Source organism: Rhinolophus hipposideros (genome assembly GCF_964194185.1).
Source record: "Rhinolophus hipposideros genome assembly, chromosome: 3".
NCBI lineage: Eukaryota > Metazoa > Chordata > Mammalia > Chiroptera > Rhinolophidae > Rhinolophus > Rhinolophus hipposideros.
In genome coordinates this window covers 28,026,415-28,048,601 of record NC_138049.1, presented here as the reverse complement: position 1 = coordinate 28,048,601, position 22,187 = coordinate 28,026,415, and the positions used below count along the sequence as shown (strand labels likewise).

Genomic DNA, 22,187 nt, shown 5'->3' with positions numbered 1-22,187 from the left:
AAAAATGTAATTTTGAAGGAAAGAAAATATTTAAAATCTTTGAAGATCTTAAAATTGTGTGTGTGTGTGTGTAGAGTGTCACATAATTGTTGATTCACCATCTTTCTGTTTTCAAGTATTTGATTTAAAATGTGTTTGTTTCTTATGGAATATATAATGGTAGTCACTTCTTTGGTTTTGTGAATTATTTTTTCTGTTTATATAAAATAAATGTGTAAAATTATTTTACTGTGTGTCTGAAGTGTTGGGAAAATAGAAGATTCCTGTGAAAGTTAATATATAGAAAACCAATAACCAGGTAATATCTCTGTTCCAAACTGGTTCCCAGCATAGCTCAGGGCATAGAGTAAGTTTTCAGTAAATACTTGTTGAATGAAAGATAACATGAATTTTCTTGAATATGGATCTTAATAACAATAATAATAATAAAAGAAAGTTTTTCATTAGAAAATAAGCTGATATTTTAAAAAATCTAATTAACAAATCTAGTTCCTTCTTTCAAGGTTTGTTAGTTTTTCCTGGAAACTTGTAGAGCACATTTCAATAATTACCTTGGCAGAGTCAGTCTTATCTCTGAAAGCCAGCTGCTGCATTTCTAGGATACCAAGTGAACTCATCAGGTAAAATATCCATTGTGTCAACTACGAATGCATTCATAAACTGATCAGTGCATCATGTGCATTTAGGTAGGTGGGAGTGTGAGTTGTATGGGAAGGTAGTTGTGATTCCAAGAAGAAAGGATGGATATAAGTTTGGAAAGTAAACATGTTGCTTAGAGTGGGGGGAAACAAACATGCATACATATATATAGTGAGAGCTAGAGGGAGAGGGAGAGAACTGAAATAGATCTTATTGGTGTGGACCATTTTGTTAGTATCAAAATTACTACTGTTTATACCCACATCTGTAGGATCCATCTGATTAGTGTGGGTTAGCCATGGAAATTGACTTTATGATATTTTTATGGTCTGTCCTTTCAAATCTTATAACTCTAAATTTCCACTGTTTGCACTTGTTTCCATGTATAAATTTGCATCCAGAATGACTGATACTTCTCTAAGGCAGAGGTCAGCAGACTTTTTGTGTAAACAGTTGATAGTAAATGTTTTAGGCTCTGTGGTTGTATGGTCCTGGTTGCACTTACTGACGTTTGCCATTATAGCAAGAGAGGAGACATAGACAAAAAGTAAAATAAGTGGGTGTGGCTGGTCACTTTGGGAAAGTTACGAAAATAGCTTTACTTTGCTGTCCTCAACGCCGCCTCCCTGCCCCCACCCAGCCATTAGCTCGTCACAGGTGATAAATTGAACTTTATCATCAAGCACCTGTTGTATAGTTGCCTCTGTTTCAATGCTGTACCTACAAGCTCCGGTTTGATTATCTGCCTTTTCATCTCTTCTACTTCATAGACCCTCTCCTAGGAAGACTTTGAGGGGACTTCTATACCTCTTCGTTCATTTATATTTGGGAAGATGGTGCAGGCTGTGCCCTTCTTTCTGTTCCCTCACATGTGGAAGCAGTGATGCCCAGAACAACCCCTTTCTAGGGCCAGTCTTGACTACAGCTTGACATGTGCTGGGGCCCTCAGCCCCATAAGCTGGCAAATGTGGGGTGAGTTCTGCTGAGACTGGTGCCTGGAAGGGCTGGGTAACCACCAGGCAGGGCTGTGTGGCTGTGGAACTGAACCCCCCTCAAGTTCAAATGACTGTTGACCTACTAGGAGGGGGCCCTAGTATGCTTACCTGGACAGGGTGATTCACTGTTCTTGAGAACTCCAAATTCTCTTCCTCATACCTCACTGTGGCTGAAGTGCTGCTCTGAATGGGCAGCTTGCCCTCAGCTAGCTTCTGTGTTCTTGAAGTATTGCTGGCATCCTGGTCTCCTGTGGTTCTGTCCTGTGGTTCTGGCTTTCTCCGACTCTCAATGCCCACGTGATCCAAGCCTCTTTGGGCTTTCTTGTTGGTTTGCATCCTCCCCCCGTCCCATGCCTCTTGGCTTCCTAATGCCACCTGTTGCTGAAGAGTCATGCCTAACTCTTGGTCCAGCATAATTCATGTCAAAGTTGAGACTATGTTGCTTCTTTTCAGCGTAGTGATGTATAATTTGATCTTTTGTTCACATCCCTATATTTTACAGTTACTGTTAGTTAAATACACGTAAAACTTACACTAATATTGATTTTTAAGAGAATTTTTAAAGGAACCTTAAAATCAGCCCTCAAAGATGTTAAAAATAAAAGTGGAGAAAAGATCAGGGAGGTCTCATATTGGTCATGGTACATAGGGAGCAATTTGAGATTCACAGGAGACAAAAACAAGGCTGAAGGTGTGGTTTTCCTCAGTGACAAGGACGTACTAGAAGGTTTTCTGCTTCTAAATTGTCTTTTATAACTCTAGAGTCTAAATGCTTGATACAGTTCAGTCAGTGGGCATATATATGCCAGACACTAGTGATTCTTTACCTGTTCGTATCAGAACATTTCTAGAAATGATACTGAGTAATAGTAATTCTTCTATTACAAAATCAATCTGTGGAGACTATTTCATGTACCTGGCCTGAAAAGAGGAAAAACTGGATGCTTAAAGACCAGTTAGTAGGCCTCTGTAATTGCCCACATGACAGGTTGGGTGGAGTGGGAAATGTGAAATGAAAAAAAGTGCTGGATACTACAAATTGGTTAGTGTCACTTTCCACATAGGTCAAGTTGGTACTCTTTTAACAAAGGTCAGAATTATTTATACAACCAATTTAACCCTTTGGGATAAAGGGCCAATAAGTTACAGAGGCGTTGGAAAAGCGATGTTAGAGCAGTAGTTAAAAGTAATACCAAGGAATTGGACAGCCTGACGTTATAGACCAGTTCTACATTTTAGTAGTGGGAAGATTATTTTACCTCTCTACGCCTAGTTTTCTTATCTTTAAAATAGTGCTATTAACTGTACACCAGAAGCTAAACAATAATGAATGCCAACTATAATTTTATATATATAATGTGATGGCTCGGTGCGAGGGCGAACGGATAGTGGATGGGGGGAGGGGGGTTCACAGTGTGAGGGATATAAATGATGAACGTCTAAGTATTACCTTGTCTTGTACACCTGAAACTAATAAATTAAAATTTAAAAAAAATTAAAAAGTAAAATAGTGCTATTAAAAGTAACCAATTTCATAGGGTTGGTTATGTAAGAATTTACTGATACAGTACGTGTAATAAAACACTTAGAGCATTAAAAATTATGTTATTATGTGGAGTCAGATAGACATGGATTTTAATCTCTGCTCCACCATTTACCAGCTATAAGGCAGAGGGCAAATTAAGTAAATTACTTTATTTAATTATCTTTACTGAGGGATTAATATTACTTATTTCATAAAATAGTTATAGGAATTTATCCAGAAATATACAGGTAATTTTTAAATATGTAGTAAGTGCTCAATAAATGATAGCACTTTTTAACATTCTCTGGAGATAAAATACCTAGTTTTAATACTCTGTTTTCAGGGAGAAAATGAAGTATATATATACATATATAAAAAAGTGCTATCATTTATTGGGCATATATATGTTTATATATATAAAATCTATCTCCTCTATGTCACTTATTTAAAATTAGTTTATAGTTTTCCTCCACTGACAAATATTTTTAAAATGTAATCACTAATTTACCCAGTTCAGTGTTTTATATTGATAGAGAAATAGGTGAGAAATACCAGACCAATGTATATGTAGGCACTTGTCCCTCAAGACCCAATATTGATGAATTTTAAGATCTTGAAAATGGATTGTTTTGATAACAGGTTTTCATAAGACACTAGACTATTATAGGTAAGCATTTAATTTATAAAAATTACAGGTAAGCATTTAGCTTATTAAAAAGTCTCATCTGATATCAATTTCAAAAACTTGGAGATTTAATTCAGTTCAACAAATAGCAGGCTGCTGAAGTGCAAGGAAATTTCTCTACTCAGTCTCTTTTTGAAGTATTTTTCATTTATTTGTCTAAATCGTTTAAAAAGTCTTTCAAGCAGAAACCTCTCCTAGTTCTTGGAGTGGCAACAGTTCGTTCTAGTACATTGTGATTTAATTATTGGATTTATTTTTATACCTTCGAAATGTTTCAAAATTTTAAAACATTTTTAGCTTATTTTTCCATGTTTATTTTCCCAATATAAATATTATCCTCCCTAATGGTCTTAGTGTGTGCTAGAAAGTCCATTTCCAGTCTAGAGTCCACATAGTGCAAAATATTTGCAGACACTAAATAGGAATACAAAATAGGACACTAAATAGGAATAGAAAAAAACATAGTGATGTAACGCCACATAAAAACACTGATATTCTAGCTGGGAAATTTTAAATCAGATGATAATATTTTTCTCCCAATTCACAGAAAACCTTTTTTTATAGTTTTGGAAAACCTTAGCCTGTCTAGTATGAAAGAACAAGTCACAAACATCAATTAATAGAAAAATCTCAATAACATCCAGTCTTGGTTAAGCTGTTAATTATTTTTGTGAGAACTGTGTGTGCGCATGACTGGTTTTACATTGCATACATAGTCATTATGCCTTCTTGTAAAACTGTTCCTTGTTCATATTGATAGAAGTAAACACTTAGTACTTCTCAAAATGCCTGGTGTTTCTCCACAAATTCTCGGTGTCTTATTTGCTTGAGACCTGCCATTGTAGTACCGTGTATGTCTGCATATAAATCTGCATAGCGCACATGAGGGCTAATAAGGATTCTTTGTGGAAGTGAATGGTGACATGATGTCAAAGAATTCTGAAATGGCGTGTTTGGGTTCAACTCTAAAGCAGAAAAGGTGTGATGGGGCAGAGAAGGAGCCATGAATGCAAAGGAATTAACGAGAGTTATCTGAGGAAGGTGGATCAGCTTGGCGAGAGCTGGGAACTTGCCCATTTAATAAAAAAATGTACAGTAGTCAGGAGAGAACAAAAGGAAGAAAGAGAGTGGAAAATCTTAAGTGATTCAGAAAGGGCCAACATGAGAATTTTCTAATTCTATCAGCTGACTGAAAATGAAACAACTTGCCTAGAAAGTTACCTGTTTTGCAAAGGTAGAGATATTCAAGTCAAGAGTGTCTTCCTGTTAGATGTTTAAGGAATTCATACATTGGCTAGAAAATAGACTAGATGCCTTGCAAGATATGTTCCACTTCTGAGATGCTGTCATATGATGATTTATGTTGCTTACTGGCCAATGAATATAGTGTGTCAAAGATATGACAATGCAGTTGATTGCTCTGTAAATTACCCCTTAATTAACTACAATGAGTTTTTTTGTTGTTTTCTTTGGTTTGTTTTTGTTGTTTAACATTACCAAAGCAACACATTTATTTATGGGAAGATTATGTCACATTTTCTAACTTGATTTTCTAAACCCCATTTCAGAAAAATCTGCCTTCTGCTAGTAGAAATAACAAAAATCAAAACTACATTCTTCGACTGAGATTTTAATGTATAAATATCTTGGAGGGTGTGTGGGGGGGTCAGAATCCTTAAAAATAACCAAGTAGAATAATTAAAACCTATATTTTAGGTTGATAATTTTTGGAGTGGCCTAGATTTCGTAATACACTGTGGCATTCAAAAAAGCCCGGACTTTTCCCAAATAAATAAATGTCTCTTAAATGTTTTCACCCCTACAAACCTGGTTTAGTGGGCTTTATTTTTTCTCATGTTGATTTATCAGGCTATGTATCTTGTACAGAGCGTGGTGAGAGCAGTATGTTTGTAGCAGTGAAGTATATGGTAACTGGAAGCCCATAAATTTTTGTTACTATGTTGGCTTACGGAAAATTAAATAAAATACATTGACTTTGTAAGACTCTTTACTGTTTAATTTATATAAGGAAATCAAAAAAAATCTGAAGTTTCATCCCTGATGCTATTTGATTATTTTGTATAATAGAACTTTTTTTTTGTACCGGAAGTGTAAAACTTAATGATTAATTCCTTTCTCTCAAAGGTTAAAATTGAAATTTCACATTTTTAATTCTGAGACCCTTTGTATACTTATTCTATAAAAGGAATAGGTTCTGTGAATTAAAATTTTCACTGAATGGATACATTTTTATGACAAAATGGTGGCCCTGAATTTCCAGTGGACCTTAACAACTTTGTGAAAATATCACAAATCTTGGGAAAATGACTTTGGAGAAGGATAATGTATAGGTGTGATCAGTATCATTTATTGTCGGCAGAATGGCAGAACCCTATAAATTATTCACTTTCTTAAGGCTCGACTGATACCTAGCGAATCCCTGTGTCATCATCAGCATTATTTAAAAGATGGCACAGAAGGTAACATCTGGGAGCCAATTCATCATTTAATTAAATTATCCTGTAATGAAATCTTCTGTAATGAGATTAATTTTAATTATTAATCAGGAGTTGACATGGGCACAAGGCACCATGAATAATAAATGAAAGGCTTTGTCTGTTCCATTTCTAAGAAAGGACCTACTTTACTGCAACAGTGCTTCTTTATAGAGAGCCCTGCTGAGTCCTAGCAATGTGATCATCCAAGAAGCTGGCTTGATTTTTATTTCAGAACCTGGAGAGAGGATAATTGATCAATACTTTCAGATTTGATTTCCAAATACATGCATTTTTTAGTGTACATATTGATTTTTCAGTTGAAGCAGTTTTCAGTTTTTAAAACATTTTGATGATGTCAAAGACAGAAAATACTTTTTAAAAGTAATCTTAGTTAAATTTCTAATTTGTGTAAAATGTCACTTGTTTTTGATAACTTTATTGAGAAATAATTGACATATAACATTGTGTAAGGTTAAGGTGTACGATGTTATGATTTGATACGTATGTATTGCAAAGTGATTACTAGAGCAAGGTTTGTTAACATATCCATCATCTTACATAATTACAATTTTTTTGTTTGTTTTTGCAGCGAGAACATTTAAGAGTTACTCTCTTAGCAGCTTTCAATGTATAATACCATATTGTTACCTATAGTCACCATGCTGTATGTCGGATCCCAGCACTAATTCATCTTATAACTAGAAGTTAGTGCCTTTTGAAAAATATCACCATTAATGGCTAAAAATGCTTATTACAGTCACATTTTGGGGTCAACTACAGGTGTGTAATTGTGCTCTCTCCTGAATGGTCTGTCCGTTCTTGACAACAATATCCACGGGAGGGTGGGGGTGTCTCTGGCCTCCAACCAGACTTACACCCATCCTGACAGGGTAGGGGGTGGATCAGGAGACTGAACCACAAGTAACTGGGGACTCAGCAATGTCTGGGAGTACTGGGCAGCTGCATAGTCGCCAAGAAGAAGGCTTCTCTGAGACCCTGGCCATATTTGCTCAGGTCTTATGGCTTCCCTTTCCCTTGGCTGCCTGAATGGAGGCATCTTTAAAAAGAGGACTGAGACTTACTGTTTGTAGCCATAGAAATCAGGGTCAGGGGTAAATTGACAGGAATCTAGACTGAAAGTTCTTTAAAAAAACAAACAAAAAACCTAATCTCTCATTCCCTTTGATTAAAGTTCTTCAGTAGATTCCTATTTTCATTCAGCCTAAAATCTAATATCCTTAATAAGGCCTACAAGGCCTCTGCAACTTCTTCAGCTTTCTTCCAGTGACCTATACCTCCACCCCCACACACTAATTCTGCTACAGTGCCAATAACATTATTTTAGGAACCGGAAGGTGGCATGATTTTTCCTACTTTAAGGCTTTCAGAATGTAGTTTCTGTTGCCTCCTCCTGGATTTTTGCTAGATATGCTCCTGGTCATCCTTCAGGTCTTGGCTTAAATGTTACTTCTTCCAAGAAGCCTTCCCAGGTTTCTCAGTCTAAATCATTGCTCCCCATTTATTATAGCCTCTCATCACATCTCTGTTGATTCATTCAATATTCTGTTAAATTATTTTTTTATTGTGTGCTAAGAAGCTTTTACTTCCAAATAACTTATCAAAATGTGTAATTATATAGTCATTTTCTGTCATTATTTATTCGTCTCTCCTACTAGACTGTAAGCCTCAAGAAGGCAGGGAACGTGCTAAAACTCTTATCCAGTCCCTAGTCCATAGTATTCCCTTAATAAATACTTGATAAACAAGAACATCAGAGATGAGAGGAGAGCTTCCTTAAGAGGTAATGAATGCACTTTCCATTCGTGGACATATTTTTAAAGAGGCAGACAACTGTTCCTTAGAGTTTGCCTCCAAAAAGGGGATATAAGCATCAGAAAGGAAATTGAAGTAAATGACAATAAAATTTCACTCTAATGCTATGTGGGGTGGTTCTAATATCTAGGACATAATCAATAAATCATTGCTTATTAATTAACTAATACATTACTTCTTGGTGATAGTCTCTCAGCATTGGCTTCATAGAAGAAATTGACCATTTTTCTAATTATTCTTTAAGCACATATTGAGAATATTGTATGAAAACTGAGACTACTGGCTCAATATTTTACTTAGCCATAGCAGTTTCTAACACCAAACAATCTCCTGTGATTCTGTTTTCTCTTTATTTTCTACCATTGTGTTACAAATATCTTACTATTCTGTCCTAATATTAATATGTTAGAATAGTGATGAATGCATGGAAAGGGGAAAATAACGAAATTATAATGAATGATATCACATTCTATACTCTGATGAGATTTTACTGTACATTTTGAGAGTTAGTCTATGTAATGTCAAAACTTTTGCAGATAATAAAATTATCTTGCCTTTTGTGGTCAGGAATTTACTGGTGGGATATTATATATATAAATTCTTTCCTTTTAATTGGTAAAATTCCACTGCTCTCAGCTATCTCTCAATCTTGACCACTTAGTGTAATTAAAAAGACAGAGCAGAAGAAGCGTGGAGCCTCAGTACAATTCTCTAGCTCAGTTTGCTGTTTCACTCAATGACAATGAGTCAGTCAGTCTTCTTAGCAAAGGGTGTTTCCTACCGCACATAATAGCTTTCAACTTATTACAGAAATTTGAATTAGCATATGTATGTGCTGAAAGCAAAGCATCTTTTTTTTTCTTCTTCTTCTTCTTCTTTTTTGAAATTCTAGTTTCATTAGCCTAAGTTCTCCATGATATGCCTCAAAGGCACATAGGGACAGCATTCATGTAACTAGTTCCTCTCCTTCCTGTGTCTAAGAGAAGCAATTCAAGCCTTCAGTGTTTTGCCACCAGGGCTTTAAAATGGTTCAATTCAGAATGGAATATTTCTTTTAGCATGTTCTCTCTGCTTACAGGTTGGTGGTGATCGTCAGACTTTCAGAGCAGGATACTCTTTTCGTAAGTGGTATCTGGAAATTCTATTAGTAATTGTGATTAACAGGTTCTGCCTGAATATTTTTTCCTGCTACCATGTGTCTAGTTGGCATGTGTCACCAGGGCTGAACATTTTAGCACCAACTAGAAGTCGTATTGTGTTTCAGTACTTTTCCTACATGAGTGTGCATTTGCCAGTCTATCTATTTGATCGCTCTTAGCAAGGAAAAAAACCACCCTAGTGACCTCCACCAAATTCTTTATGAAATAAACAGTCTATTTTTGTTAAGGTTCATTTTATTAAGGCTCTATTATATACTTTAAAGGTTATGAATATTAGAATGAATATTAGAAATAGTACCTATATAAAGCATATGTTAGCATCTATTTATTGTTTGTTGAGAATTTCTCTCATTGCTGAATTTTCAAAATCCAACCAGAAACTGAGCTGCCTATAGATCTAACCAGTAAATTATATCGTTCAGCTGATTTTAGGAGTAAGAATATCTTCAAAGCTCTAGTTGACCATTTCCCTTCACTTTTGCTATGACACAATATGTTTGTTAAAAGATAATTATTTAATCCACAAAAGAAAGTTATTTTCAGACATGACTGACGAGCTGGTAGAGGCCTTTCTGCATTTCTGGATTTTTCAGGGCAGTCCATTGATTCAGGTCACTGAAATAAAATTAAATGAATAAATTAAAGAGAGGGAGAACTATAGCAGTGGTTCAGCAGTGTGCCTTTGTATGCTTACATCTTTGTTTTTCTCTTTGAGCTAATCATAGCGAGAGTCAGTAATAAATTCTGGAGACTTTGATTACTAGTTTATACATTTTTCAGACACATCCATTCTGTATCTAAACAGTTCTAAAGGTAAATACAAATAATAATACCCTGGATCAGGTTAATTTATTCAACAGGCATTTATTGAGCATCTGCTCTGTTCCAGGCATGGGCCAGGTTAAAAAGAAAAAAAGATTCTGTTCTTGTCTTCAGGTTGCTTGCAGTCAAGTTGGTAAAAGAGAGATAAATCAAATAAATATAAAATCCAACTGTCTTAAGCACTGCAGCGTTAGGTAAGTAGTTACAAGGTTTCTCTGAGGGAGGGTTTGATTGAAGATGAAAACTGATGAATCGGAGTTAAGTGAGAAGAGGTGGTTGAGGAGGACATTCTAGGTGGGGGAATAGCATGCACACTTTGTAGGAGGATGGTGAATGATGCATTGTAGATGGAACCTCGAGAGCAAAGCAAGTTTTAAGTACAGTGAAGCCGTTCAGGTGAGTTGGGGCCAGATCGCAGGGACTTGTAGGCCAAGTTAAGGTGGTTTTGTCTTTTTTGTCCTTATCCTAAGAACAATGGGAAGCCCTTAAAGTGATAAAATGCGTGGGATATGTGTGTGTATGTGTAGGGGGGGAGTATTGAGAAAAAAATTCCTTTCAGAAAAATATGACTGGCTGCACTGTAGAGCATGGGTTAGAGGCATTAATAAAGGATATAAAGTAATGATTATGATTTAAAGTAACATTAAAGGAGGAAGTTAAAATCCATGGATCCGTAGTGATGCTGGGAGTAGGAATGAAGTGGACAAAAAAAAAACCTCTTCTTTACCGAAAAAATGCCAGCTCTTTTGAGCAGAAGGAATGCTATAAAGTCACCATTTTTCACAAAATAAGAACTGATTGGAATATCATTAACAGAAGCTTAAAACCATTAGATGAATGCCTGTGGGGTAATGATATATTCAAATGGTACCAACATTGTCACGTTAGAGAATGAGTACTAATTACAGAAGAAAACTTATAACTTCACAGTTCAGGGTCCCCACTTTAACCAAAGGTTAAACTTAGCTTCACTGATGGTGGTACAACCTGATATTGTAGGCTTTGTGATGTGATGCGATATGAAGTTCCCAACCTCACCTGTGAAGTATTTATGCAAAAGCAAAGCAGAGGTTTAATCTGATTATACTCAGGCCTCTAGCTCTAACTCTGAGTTTGTGGAGAATGTAAGAATGAAGGATCAATTAAATGACACCATATAGTGGGGTATTCTACAAGACCTCTGGCCTAGATCGTTTAGAAACTTGGTATCATGGATTAAAAAGGTGGTGAGGCTGTTTAAAATTAAAAGAGATTAAAGAGATGTAACAGCAAAACAACTTGTAAAAATGTTTATTGTCTTTTGGTTTTAAAAGTTGCAAGAAAAGACTTCCTTGAGACAATTGAGGATTAGAGTTTTTTAAGACATTGTTTGTTTTCATAGGTATGATAATGAACCTATTTTTTTAACCTATATTTAGGAGATGACATGTGTAAGGCTGAAATGTCAACCTACTTCCAAATGATTTAACAGTCATTAGAAATATAACATAGAAATAAAGATAAGTACATATGGGAAAATGTTAAAAATTAAAGAATCCAGGAAGAGAATACCTGAGTTCATTGCACTCGTCTTTCAATTTTTTTGTCGGCATGAAAATGTTTATAATAAAATTTTGGAGGGAGAGAGTGGATGGTAAGCTGGGTAAGTTACCTGACTCAGTCTATGCATTGGGTCACCGGTTTTCTGGTACACAAGGATCTACAGCTGATCCTTTACTGGTTCAGAAAGTCAACCTAATATCTGCAAGCCCAAAGGTGCCAAGTCTTCCAGGTCTTGAACACCTGGAGTGTAATCACATCAGCAGCGTAAATGTGTGTTTTGTGGAATGAGTCTCAAACCCTACATAGCTCCACTGAGAGCCTGGGACTTAGGGCTGATTCATGCCTGCAACAAATAGAGTGTTTGTGCTTGATTTAACACAGAAGGAACTGCCGTGAAATACCAATTAGGAGGCTCTTGCAGTACACAGACAGAAGGTAATATGATAGCTTTGGACCCGGATGGTGGCAATGAGAGGGAGAAGCATAAAATGTGAAAAATAAATCAGTTTTAGGAGGTAAAAATTGCCTACACTTAATATTAGATCGTTAATGGGGGCAAGGCAGAAAGGGGTATAATGGACGACTCCAAGGTGTCTGCCTGGTATAACTGGAAGAATGAAGGGTCAGAATACCGAAAGTGGACAAGTTTGAGAAGAAAGATCCAAGGTTTGGTTTTAGGCACAATAGGTTTCAGATACTTTGAGAAATTAAAGCAGAAATGTATCATTTGATTATATTGGGTCATTAAGTATAGTTTGGCTGGAAAAACAGACCTGTAGAAAATAATGTAGTACATTTCTTTTGCACAAAATACAACTAATTTGGTATACTTCCCCAATTGCTCTCACTTAAAATAGTTTCCAGACAATTAAATGATAAATTCTTTCTAATGGTAAAAAATTTAAAAGCACCTTTCTGCACTATTTATTCTCTATGAAGCTATATCATGTAGAAATATTATATAAGCTATTATTGCTTTTTTTTCAGAATTTCTCCAAATATAAAAGTTAACATTAATTCTCTGTAGGGATTAGAAAAAGCCAAATGCTTACTGTAGAGTTTAGTTTATTGGCCAAACATATCAGGGGAAAAAAAAAAAAACACCAAATATTATTATCACAAGTAACAGATACTCATTTTAGAAACATTGGAAGAAGTCTAATAAGAGAAAAAGATTTCATTTGAAATTTCGCTAGCATTTGATATTGATAATTCATACTCATTTTAGACTTAAATTACATTTGTGCTTTTTGCACAGTGTGTGAATTTATTACTTTTGTACAATCCATGTGTATTTTGTCATATTTATTCAATGAGAGGTGACTGAATGGTTTGTTTCATTTCACCTGATTGTGTATATGTATTCCATGATAGTTCTGTCTGTAAGGTCTCTACTTAATTTACATTGACAGAAATTTATAAAGAGTAAGCCTTTAATTTTTACCTCCAGAAGTCAGTTAGATGTCAGAACCATTTAGCCTCTATTAAAGCTGTATCTATAAACAAATGATAGTGTAACATAAGACCACGGCCCCTGATCCAACACTTTGGTTGTATTGTACTTTTACTCACTACCACATCTGTGTCTTAAAATAATTTCCTAGGAAACATTATAGCAGTCACACACTTGATAGTGCTTAACTTAACTATGACATGATGATCATAGGAGAGGTAACGATTTTAGTTCTTGCTGAAATCATACAATATTGTGTGGGTGCACGCATGTGCTTATGCACATGCACACACACAATAAAATTTAGAAAATGATTTCCAATTACTTTTTTTGTCATCATCTCAGAAATAGGCAGATGTATTATGCACTAAAAACACAAATTCTTAAGAATCATGTTTATCTTGTGAAGATGATGATGTCTTCTGGACATCATTTTTCTCTTATAAATTGATTGTCACAGTCATTTTTTATTGCTATCAGAGCACCTTATTAAGTGCCGAAATCCATACTGGGAATGCAGGATGTGGTAAGGAAAGCATTGTGCTGGTATCAGGAGACCAGGTTCTATACAAACTAGATCATAGATTTGTCACGTGACTTTGCACAATTCATTATTGATGAAATCATCATTTGGTGAGTTTGGATAGTCTGTTTAGGGAACTGACTAAATGGCCATGAAAAGGGACTGTTTCTTGGACTTCTGCTAAAGAAACACAAGGTATTTTCAGTCCATCAGGTTAGACCCAGTCAAATTGCATTTGGTTTCTGAAGAAGACAAGTTCAGATAGCAAGTCCCAAGAGCTGGTGGAATGAGTGGAGCTGTAGCTTTCTGAACGGTTGCTGTAAGCATCACTGTGTTTGCTGCCTGCTTTTAGAGACCAGCAGCTGTACGATGGTTGCAGTTGTGTCAGACCTCTTTTAGTGGCCAGAGGTGGTACAGAGCCATCAGTGGAAGAGTATCAGATTTTTTGTTTGTTTGTTTTAGAATTCGGGAAATATGATTATGTGTGTCAACAAAGTAGGGGTCATCCCTGGAGGGGAATGGAAATATGCAAGAGAAAGGAGGGGAGAAAATCATTCTTGCTTATTGGTGAGATTATCCTTTGAAAAGATGATCATGGATTCTAGGCTACCTAAAGAACATGATAGCCAGAAGGGGGCTATAGCCTATAGTTAGGGCAGAATGTTCAGTGGAAATGTGGTTTTTGAAGTGATAAGAGAAGAGCTTGTGTTTAGAGAGGGCCTGTTAAGCGCTCGAGCTTAGATAGGTTTATTAATAAGTTATGACAAGGTCCAGGTAGATGTTTATAGGTAGGTAAAGTGAAAAGAACTGGGAAGTCACTGTGAGACAGTGAAGGACTGTGCTTCCAGAGGCAGAAAGGGTTAGTAAAATGATGTTGAATCATCAGGGATGATGGCCAAGGATGGATTACAGAGGTGTGTAAAGTAATTGCTGAAACCAACAAGTAAGATTGGAGAATTGATCACGGGATTGGTAAAATTTAACAAACAGTATGCTTAGAGGTTAGTATAAGGTGGTAGGAAAGACTTAAAAGAGAATGGGATGTTAAGTCAAAATATCAGAGTTTGTCATATCCATTGAAGTGGGTTAAAAAAAAAGTGTCACTGATGTTAAAAGTGTGCATAGACTTAATGAGTTAATACATGGTCAAAAGTTCATTCCACACCTTTTCTGTTTGCTGGAGGGATTGTGGTTATAGACAAAACAAAATAGAAAAGCAGAGTAGCAGTTTGTATAATCTCATGTCCCATTCTTTACCCAATTGGTTTCGGACCACTCCTCTGGATACAAGAATGATTCTCCTGCGTTTATCCCTTTGAACATACTCCTATGCGTCTTTCTCTCAGGCCCTGTGACACTGAAAGGGCATGGGTGTGTTTGATCTGGAGTTTTCACAGCCACCCTAATTCCTTTCTTTTCATTTTCATACCATAATGTGGGTCCTTCAGTTAGCCTAGGTATCTGTTTGTTGTGTTTATCCAGTGCTCATTTTGCAAAATCTTCCTTGGAAGATTGGAAGACCTTCTCTTCAAATGTATATTCAGAGTGCTCAAATCCAGAGTTCATGTTTAGGGTTTATGTCATCTCAAGTGTAAATGTAGGAGGAGTTAGGCTTCCTTGTTTCCTAAATTTTGGGCTCCTAAATTTTGGGAAGTTACATGCTAAGTAACTTCTCTTTAAAATCCAGTCCAGGGGCAAATCGCCAAATCTTCAGAATGCATCCATCCTTTAACCACAACTTACCACACCCTCTGATTTCAGGCTGATGAGTGGCACAGACCTGAATTAATCTTCCTGTGTATTTCCTTACCCCTCTGCATTTCTTTCTTCACACAGCAGCCTGAGTGATTCTTTTGAAAACTTACATCATCATGCCACTCTTCTGCTCTAACCCTCCAGGGGCTTCCCATATGACTTACAGTAAAAACTCACATCTTTATTGGCCTCCAGGGCTCGATAACCATCAGTTTCACCACTCCCTCTGACCTCAACTTTGAGCCCCTTTCCTCTGTTTCATTCCTCCACCGCCACTTGGCCTCCTTGCTGTTTTCAGCCACTCAAAGCGTAGTTCTGCCTTGGGACTCTACACATCCATCCCCTGGAATGTTTGTCTCCCATTTACACTTAGACTTCTTTCTCTCACGTCTACAAGGTCTATGTACAAATCTCACCTTATCCATGGGGCTTGCCTCTCCCTCCCCAATTTTCTCTAATCTCCTTTCCAGGTACATTTTCTCAAAGCCCTTATCGCCATCTGACATGCCATATATTTTACTTGTTCACTTATGTGTTGTCTGTGTGACTCCATTAGAATGCAGGTACCAAAAAAGCAGAGATTTGTGTTCGTTTCATTCATGCTTTATCCCTGAGTGCCAACCAAGTACCAGGAACATGGTAGGTATCCATTAAATGTGAGTTGAATGAATAAGTGATTAGATGGACACATGAATGAATTTAACCTATATGGTAATTTAAACTATACAGATAAGTGGTAAAGCCAGGATTGACACGCGTTACCTTTTGGTCAAAGCCGCCATTCTTTCTGCTTCACCATGTGGACTACTCTGGATACTTTCCTGAGAAATGTGGATGAAACGTTAACAGTGGATTTCTTTGTAGAATCTACTATAACATTAAAATTTATATTCCAGCTGGATTTAGCTTTATGGACTTCCAAATAAAATTGGTCTTAATAAATTCTAGTTTAAAGGTGTAGCATTGAACAGAATTTAGAAAATATTTTTCTAGCCTTGAAACAAAGGACTTTGCAATTGTTGAATTTAAAAAAAAACACAAAAAACATTGACTCACAAATGACTAGCTAAGGGAGAGCAGGATTTCTAGATAAGCAGGACAAAAAATTTCCACTGTTTCTCACCAAGTATGTAGCTAATGGGGATGGTGGCTTTAAGCCAACTACCACTTAAGGAGAAAAAAAAAAAAACTTACCATTCAACAAGTGAAAGAGTTAGTGTGCAATGGATAGCGTCTATTGAAATTTGATTTTCAGCAGTCTCCCCAAGTGGCTGAATAAATTTTTTTTCAACCTGTTTACTTTTGTAACATGTCTTTTCATAGTCAAATTTTGTATTAATTATATGGTAGTATGTGACCTAATGCTGCTGAATTTTCTCCAGAATATCTTGAGGGGTCATTTGAAACATGTAGGACCCTGAATGAGCTGACTGACATATGATCATTAACCCACAATGGTCAGGGTTTAGGGACAATTGACTCACTAGGACTGAGCCCCAAATCCAGATAATAAAATCTCAGAAAGTGAGTTGAAATTGAGACCAGTTTTGATTGGAACCAATACCTGTGGGTTTCTTCTGTGGCAGGGTGGAGTCAGGTGGGTGGTACCGTGAAGCTATTTAGGACGTGGTCTGATACAGATCTAAGGATGAATTCTAGTCAGTAGGTAAGTAGGGTACGCGGGCAGGTCCAATCCCCAGAAGGGTTTGACGAAGCCGGGCCACATTTTCAGGGTCCAGCCAAATGGGCTGAGTTCCAAGACAATTGTATGGGCCCCTTCTAGGGGAAAGTGAGACAGATACAGGTCAGCAGGCAAATCAAGGGGTACGGGAGACTGTTTTATGGTAAGCATCTAAATTTAGGTCTTTTCTTACCCAGGATTATCTGATAACAAGGTATATTGCTCCTGTCCAGTTTAAGGCACCCACTGTAATACATGTGGTTTCTAATATGTTTATAAACTTAACTGAACTTGGCTTAAGGCATACATTGAACTTAGGTATATAGTAAGTCTTTAGCATTTTTACATATGGGCCTGGTTAGGGTAAAGAGGTATCGAGAAGATAATTTGGGATTTCGGAAATATATGCCTGGACCATCAAGTAAGGTTGATATAAACAAAACCACACTGATTTATTTTAATAACGAAAATCCCCTTACATTTTGATGCTAATATTTCTTTAATATGGTACAGACTTGATTTCTAGTTATACACTCTACTAATAGTTCTATATTTTGAGTACTATTATCTATATTGCGCTTACTGATCTTTGTGATTTTGATAGAATAAATTTATGTTTAATTTATTTTAAAGTTAGATATAAATATGAAAATATGCCATAAATATGAAAATTCAAAGATTAATGCCTACTTTGTGTTATTTGATTTATTTGCTTTATAGGTTTCTGCTCAGGAGGTGGAGAATAAATTGATTTTCTTTAAAATATTTTATGGACTGTTTTAGAATATGTGCAGATGTCCTGGGAAATGAAGGAATAGACTTCTTTCAGAAGGGCTTGACCTTAGGCCAACCAAACAAGAGCTCAATTGTGAAGAGATACAGCTGACAAAATTGTACACATTAGCAGATACAGTTTCTGCATGTGACTCCTCAACTGAGTTTCTGGGATGGGTCTTGACCTGTCTTTTACATCAGATCTATTGTTCGTTTTTATTTCCTACTTGCTTATAAACTCTTAGACTCTGTCTCTACTCTGCTGTCCTTGAGTCTCAGCCCTAATCTTCTATTTTGTCTTTCTTGGCATAGACCTTGATCCTACACTTGGACTCCATTTCAACTGGTGTCCTAGGACAATACTGGTCTCATTCCCTAGCACCTAGACCCACTGTAGCCCAACAACACTTCCACCTTTGCCACCGTCATTAGCAACGCCTCCACACACACATGCATACACTGGCAAACTGTATTCTCATGCCTTTATTTTAATAGACTTGACAAAGAATAATGATAACAAGTAATACTACTTTACCATCGACAAAGAGTTTACACATTCATTTTTCTTATTTGAAATAGTGGTTGCTATTTCAAAACAGAAGAGGAAGATTGTGGTATGAGTTAAAAGAGGCCTGTTTTTCATAAATATTTACACATATTCACATATAAGTAAGAAAGGATTCATTCACATACATTATTTATAAATATTTTCTTGCAATAGGATGGGAAATTAAAAAATTATGGACTCTTCCTTATATGTGCAAGGTTTTATTTGCTCAGCAGAAAAATATCACCACAAAAGTCTTACAATTTAATAGCCATTATTTATCAAAAAATATTTATTATTAAAAAATCATTACTTTGGCTTTGTTTATTATACTCTAATATAAAATTAACCTCTCGTTCTTGAGGAGAGAAGAGAGAGCAGGAGACGCTTCATTCAGTGTGGCTACAGATGAAGATAGCAAAGTAGAGCATTATAAAAAAGAGATAAGAGTGTGCTGTTCACTCGCTAAATGTTACGGCACAGTAGACACTCAGGACATTGGACTGGAAGTCAGGAGACCCAGGCCCTCAGTGACATGACGTATCTGACATATCTTAGGTCTTTGGTTTCCAGCACATGAAATATACTGGAGTAGATCTAAGACCATGGGTTTTCAAGTATATGTAAAAAGGAATGTCCATCCCCTCCCTTCCCCCCTTTTAGGAAAAGACTTCTGGTGTTTTTTGATTTTTCAAAAATATAACTTTGAAAATTGAAGAGTCCCGAACTGTGTTTCAGTTTTTTGAGAGTTTTTATTTTGCTATGATTTTAAGGTTGATTAAATTATTTCAATCTTATCTGATTGGACAAAGTTTCAGATCATTTTTACAGTCTGTTTAATTTGGTTCCATTTATACCTTATCAGTGTTAGGTTAATAAAGCAATTAGGAAGAAAACTGCCTTTAGTCAAAGTTGGTATTTTTCAATGAGATGACATTTGAAATGATCACTTTGATATAAATATTATATATTTTATATATTATGCACTTACAGATTATGTAAATGAAACATATTTCAATATGAAATTGCATACAAATGTGCTTGTATTCATAACTCAAACTCTGAATTCTGATAAACATTTCTTTAATCATATCAAAGTTGCATCTCTTTGTTTACTCATTCCATTTTCAGTTGTTTTATAACAATATGAATTATGTACAATTTTTATAATATTATTCCATATACTAATACCATCAGAACCGAGAAACTTGCTGGCTTATCTCCTAAAAATGCCATTAATGCCTTAAGGTGTTTTTTTTTTTTTTTTAATCTCTACTTAATATGGTAAAAGAGATGGCTTCCAGTTTAGAAAGAAACAGTCTCATTTCTGAAAAGAGACCGGATAATCCTTCATATTTCTTTAATTAGGTAAAATTGTTGGCACTTGACATGCTGTTTTCATAACTGTGTTTATATGGAACTATGATGTTATCTAGCTTCTATAAATGAATAATGGGATTTAAGAGTTTAAAAGATAAAAATGTGTAAAGTTCTTCTATGGAAGAAAGAAAATTATTAAATACACTCTTTCCATGTAGTGTGCTAATTAGATACTATAGCTGTTACATTGAAGCAAAGTGGCAGAGGTGAGATGTAACTCCGCTTCTTCTGTTTGATAAAGAATTCTATTTTGTGGCATGGATTACCTTGCCAATCTCTCTTAACAAACTAAACTTTACCATAATCTTCTGAGGAATATGGATACTAAATATGATATATATATATTTTTGCATAGACACACACATACATATAATATAAGATTTTCTAAAGTATTTCAATTAAAATGTAAATCCCAAACCTGCATAATCAACTTTTAACCTCCAAAAATAGTTTATCAACTTTGTCAATTATTAGTCTAATTCTCCATTAATGGCATTTTTAAGACATAAGCCAGTAAGTTTCGGAGTTCTGATGATATAAATATAAGGAGTAATATTAGATAAACACCATTCATGTTCTTATAAAACAAATGAAAATAGAATGAGAACAGCATATTTAAAGAGATTATTGGCCAGGCGTTTCTCTTTCATCATATGTTTTAGTAATAAGTGATAGTGCATGTTCACATTTTAAAATCATATTTTAGTTGTATATTAAAAATTGAAATTGAAAATAATAGTAAGTAAATTATTAACTGTTAATTCAGTTAACAATAAGTGATTCTGTGGATAGGGCACAAGGAATAAAAATAGTGTATTCATTGGATTCTCTCTCAATTATCAGGCATTCTGAAACATATTTTACTATTTACTTCTGCACAATATGTAACGGTGCAAAAGAAAATAAGGAGATCATTAGAGAAAAAGAGTGTTTCTAATTCAGAGTGACTCCAAATGGTTACCTGGAATGAAGACTTAATAGCATGCAGACCTGCCATCAGAGAGCTTGAAGGTGTAGAGTGCATGGGTGAAAGACAATTCGCCTACTCACTCCTTCCTTAGTTCAGTGCACTCACCACAGCCCATGTGTGGGGACTAAGTCAGGCTTAGTACTAGTTCTGAGAGGAAACTGCTTTGGGGCAATGATGGCTCCCAATGATTGTAGTGATTGGTTTATCCATTAGTCTTTAGAGCTTTCTAGGTTATGTCTCCAATGGGCTCCACATATACAATCATTTATTGCTTTTAATTATACCTTTAAATAATTTGAATTTTGGTCAAACTTTGGGCTAAAATTTGATATTGATATTAAGATTTTCCTTCTAGGAGATAGTTAGACAATCTTTCTTAACATGTACTTAGAATGTACAGTTTCATGGGCTTGAAAAAGAGTGCAAGTAAATAATTGTAATCAGCGTTACAGCACTCAGATCAATAAACCATCTTATACACATGCTATGATTTGTAGATAGAATTAATAACAACCATAAATGTTTTTTTCCCAGTATATAAAGTTTCTTATATTTAAAACTCTTATGGTTAGAAACTTTGGAGACTCAAATTTACGGTCTTAGGATATTCTAGAATTAATTCTCTTTTCTGCTTATTTCTGCAGTTCCTTAATTATTATTCTTTTTACAAAATAATGGCTAATATTTATTGGGTATTTCTTGCATCACTGGAAACTAAATGCTTTTCATGATTTATTGTTTCGTTCCGTCTCCTAGCAGCTTTATCTTCCAGGCATGCCCATTTTATAGTGATAGGGCAGTAATTTGCCCATAATCACGTCAAGTGGTGAAGTGGGTGTTTTCATCCTGCCAGGCTGACTCCATGCCCTGGTCTTCACCCCCACACCACACTGCTCCCAGTCCATGTACCAGTACATCCTTTACAGATGATGTACAAGCTTTCCCTGTTGCTACAGTTCTATATCTTATGGAAAGAGAAGCATTGTTTTAGTGATGAAGTATGGCCAAATTACACTTAAAAAGTCTTTAGTAATATGATATTGTAAAGGTGAAGATCCAGACCCTCATCTAAGGAGCTCCTGGTAACTAGAGAGACAGTTGAACAAATAATGGCAGTGTGTTCTTTCAAAGGTCTGAGAAGAAAGTGGCAACTCTGCCACAGGGAGGGCTTTGGAGAAGACTGGATACTGGAGATTAAGTGGGAGCAAAAGCTCCGTTCTTTTATATGACTCCCTGGCAATTCTGCTCAGCATTTCATGACATCCTTTTCATATCTCAATTCATGATATGTGTTTCTGTATAGTTTCACGTAGCTGGTTTTCATATTTCAGAAACCATTTCTGAAAGAGAAGCTTTTCAGTTTCTCTTTTTGAGTATTTAAAAATGTATATTTTCGTTTGTAAGC

General features: G+C 35.7%; 1 protein-coding gene across 5 annotated transcripts in view; it reads left to right on the top strand.

Moving 5' to 3' along the window:
- The window catches only part of EYA4 (EYA transcriptional coactivator and phosphatase 4), a 287,676-nt gene that overhangs the window by 111,892 nt on the left and 153,597 nt on the right, over positions 1-22,187 (top strand). For 3 of the 5 annotated variants that reach the window (XM_081045126.1, XM_081045125.1, XM_081045127.1), the window contains exon 3: positions 9,254-9,296. The exons of the other annotated variants lie outside the window; for them this stretch is intronic. In XM_081045126.1, the coding sequence (XP_080901252.1) occupies positions 9,254-9,296 (43 nt within the window). The remainder of the gene's footprint in view (positions 1-9,253; positions 9,297-22,187) is intronic. 5 annotated transcript variants of the gene reach the window in all.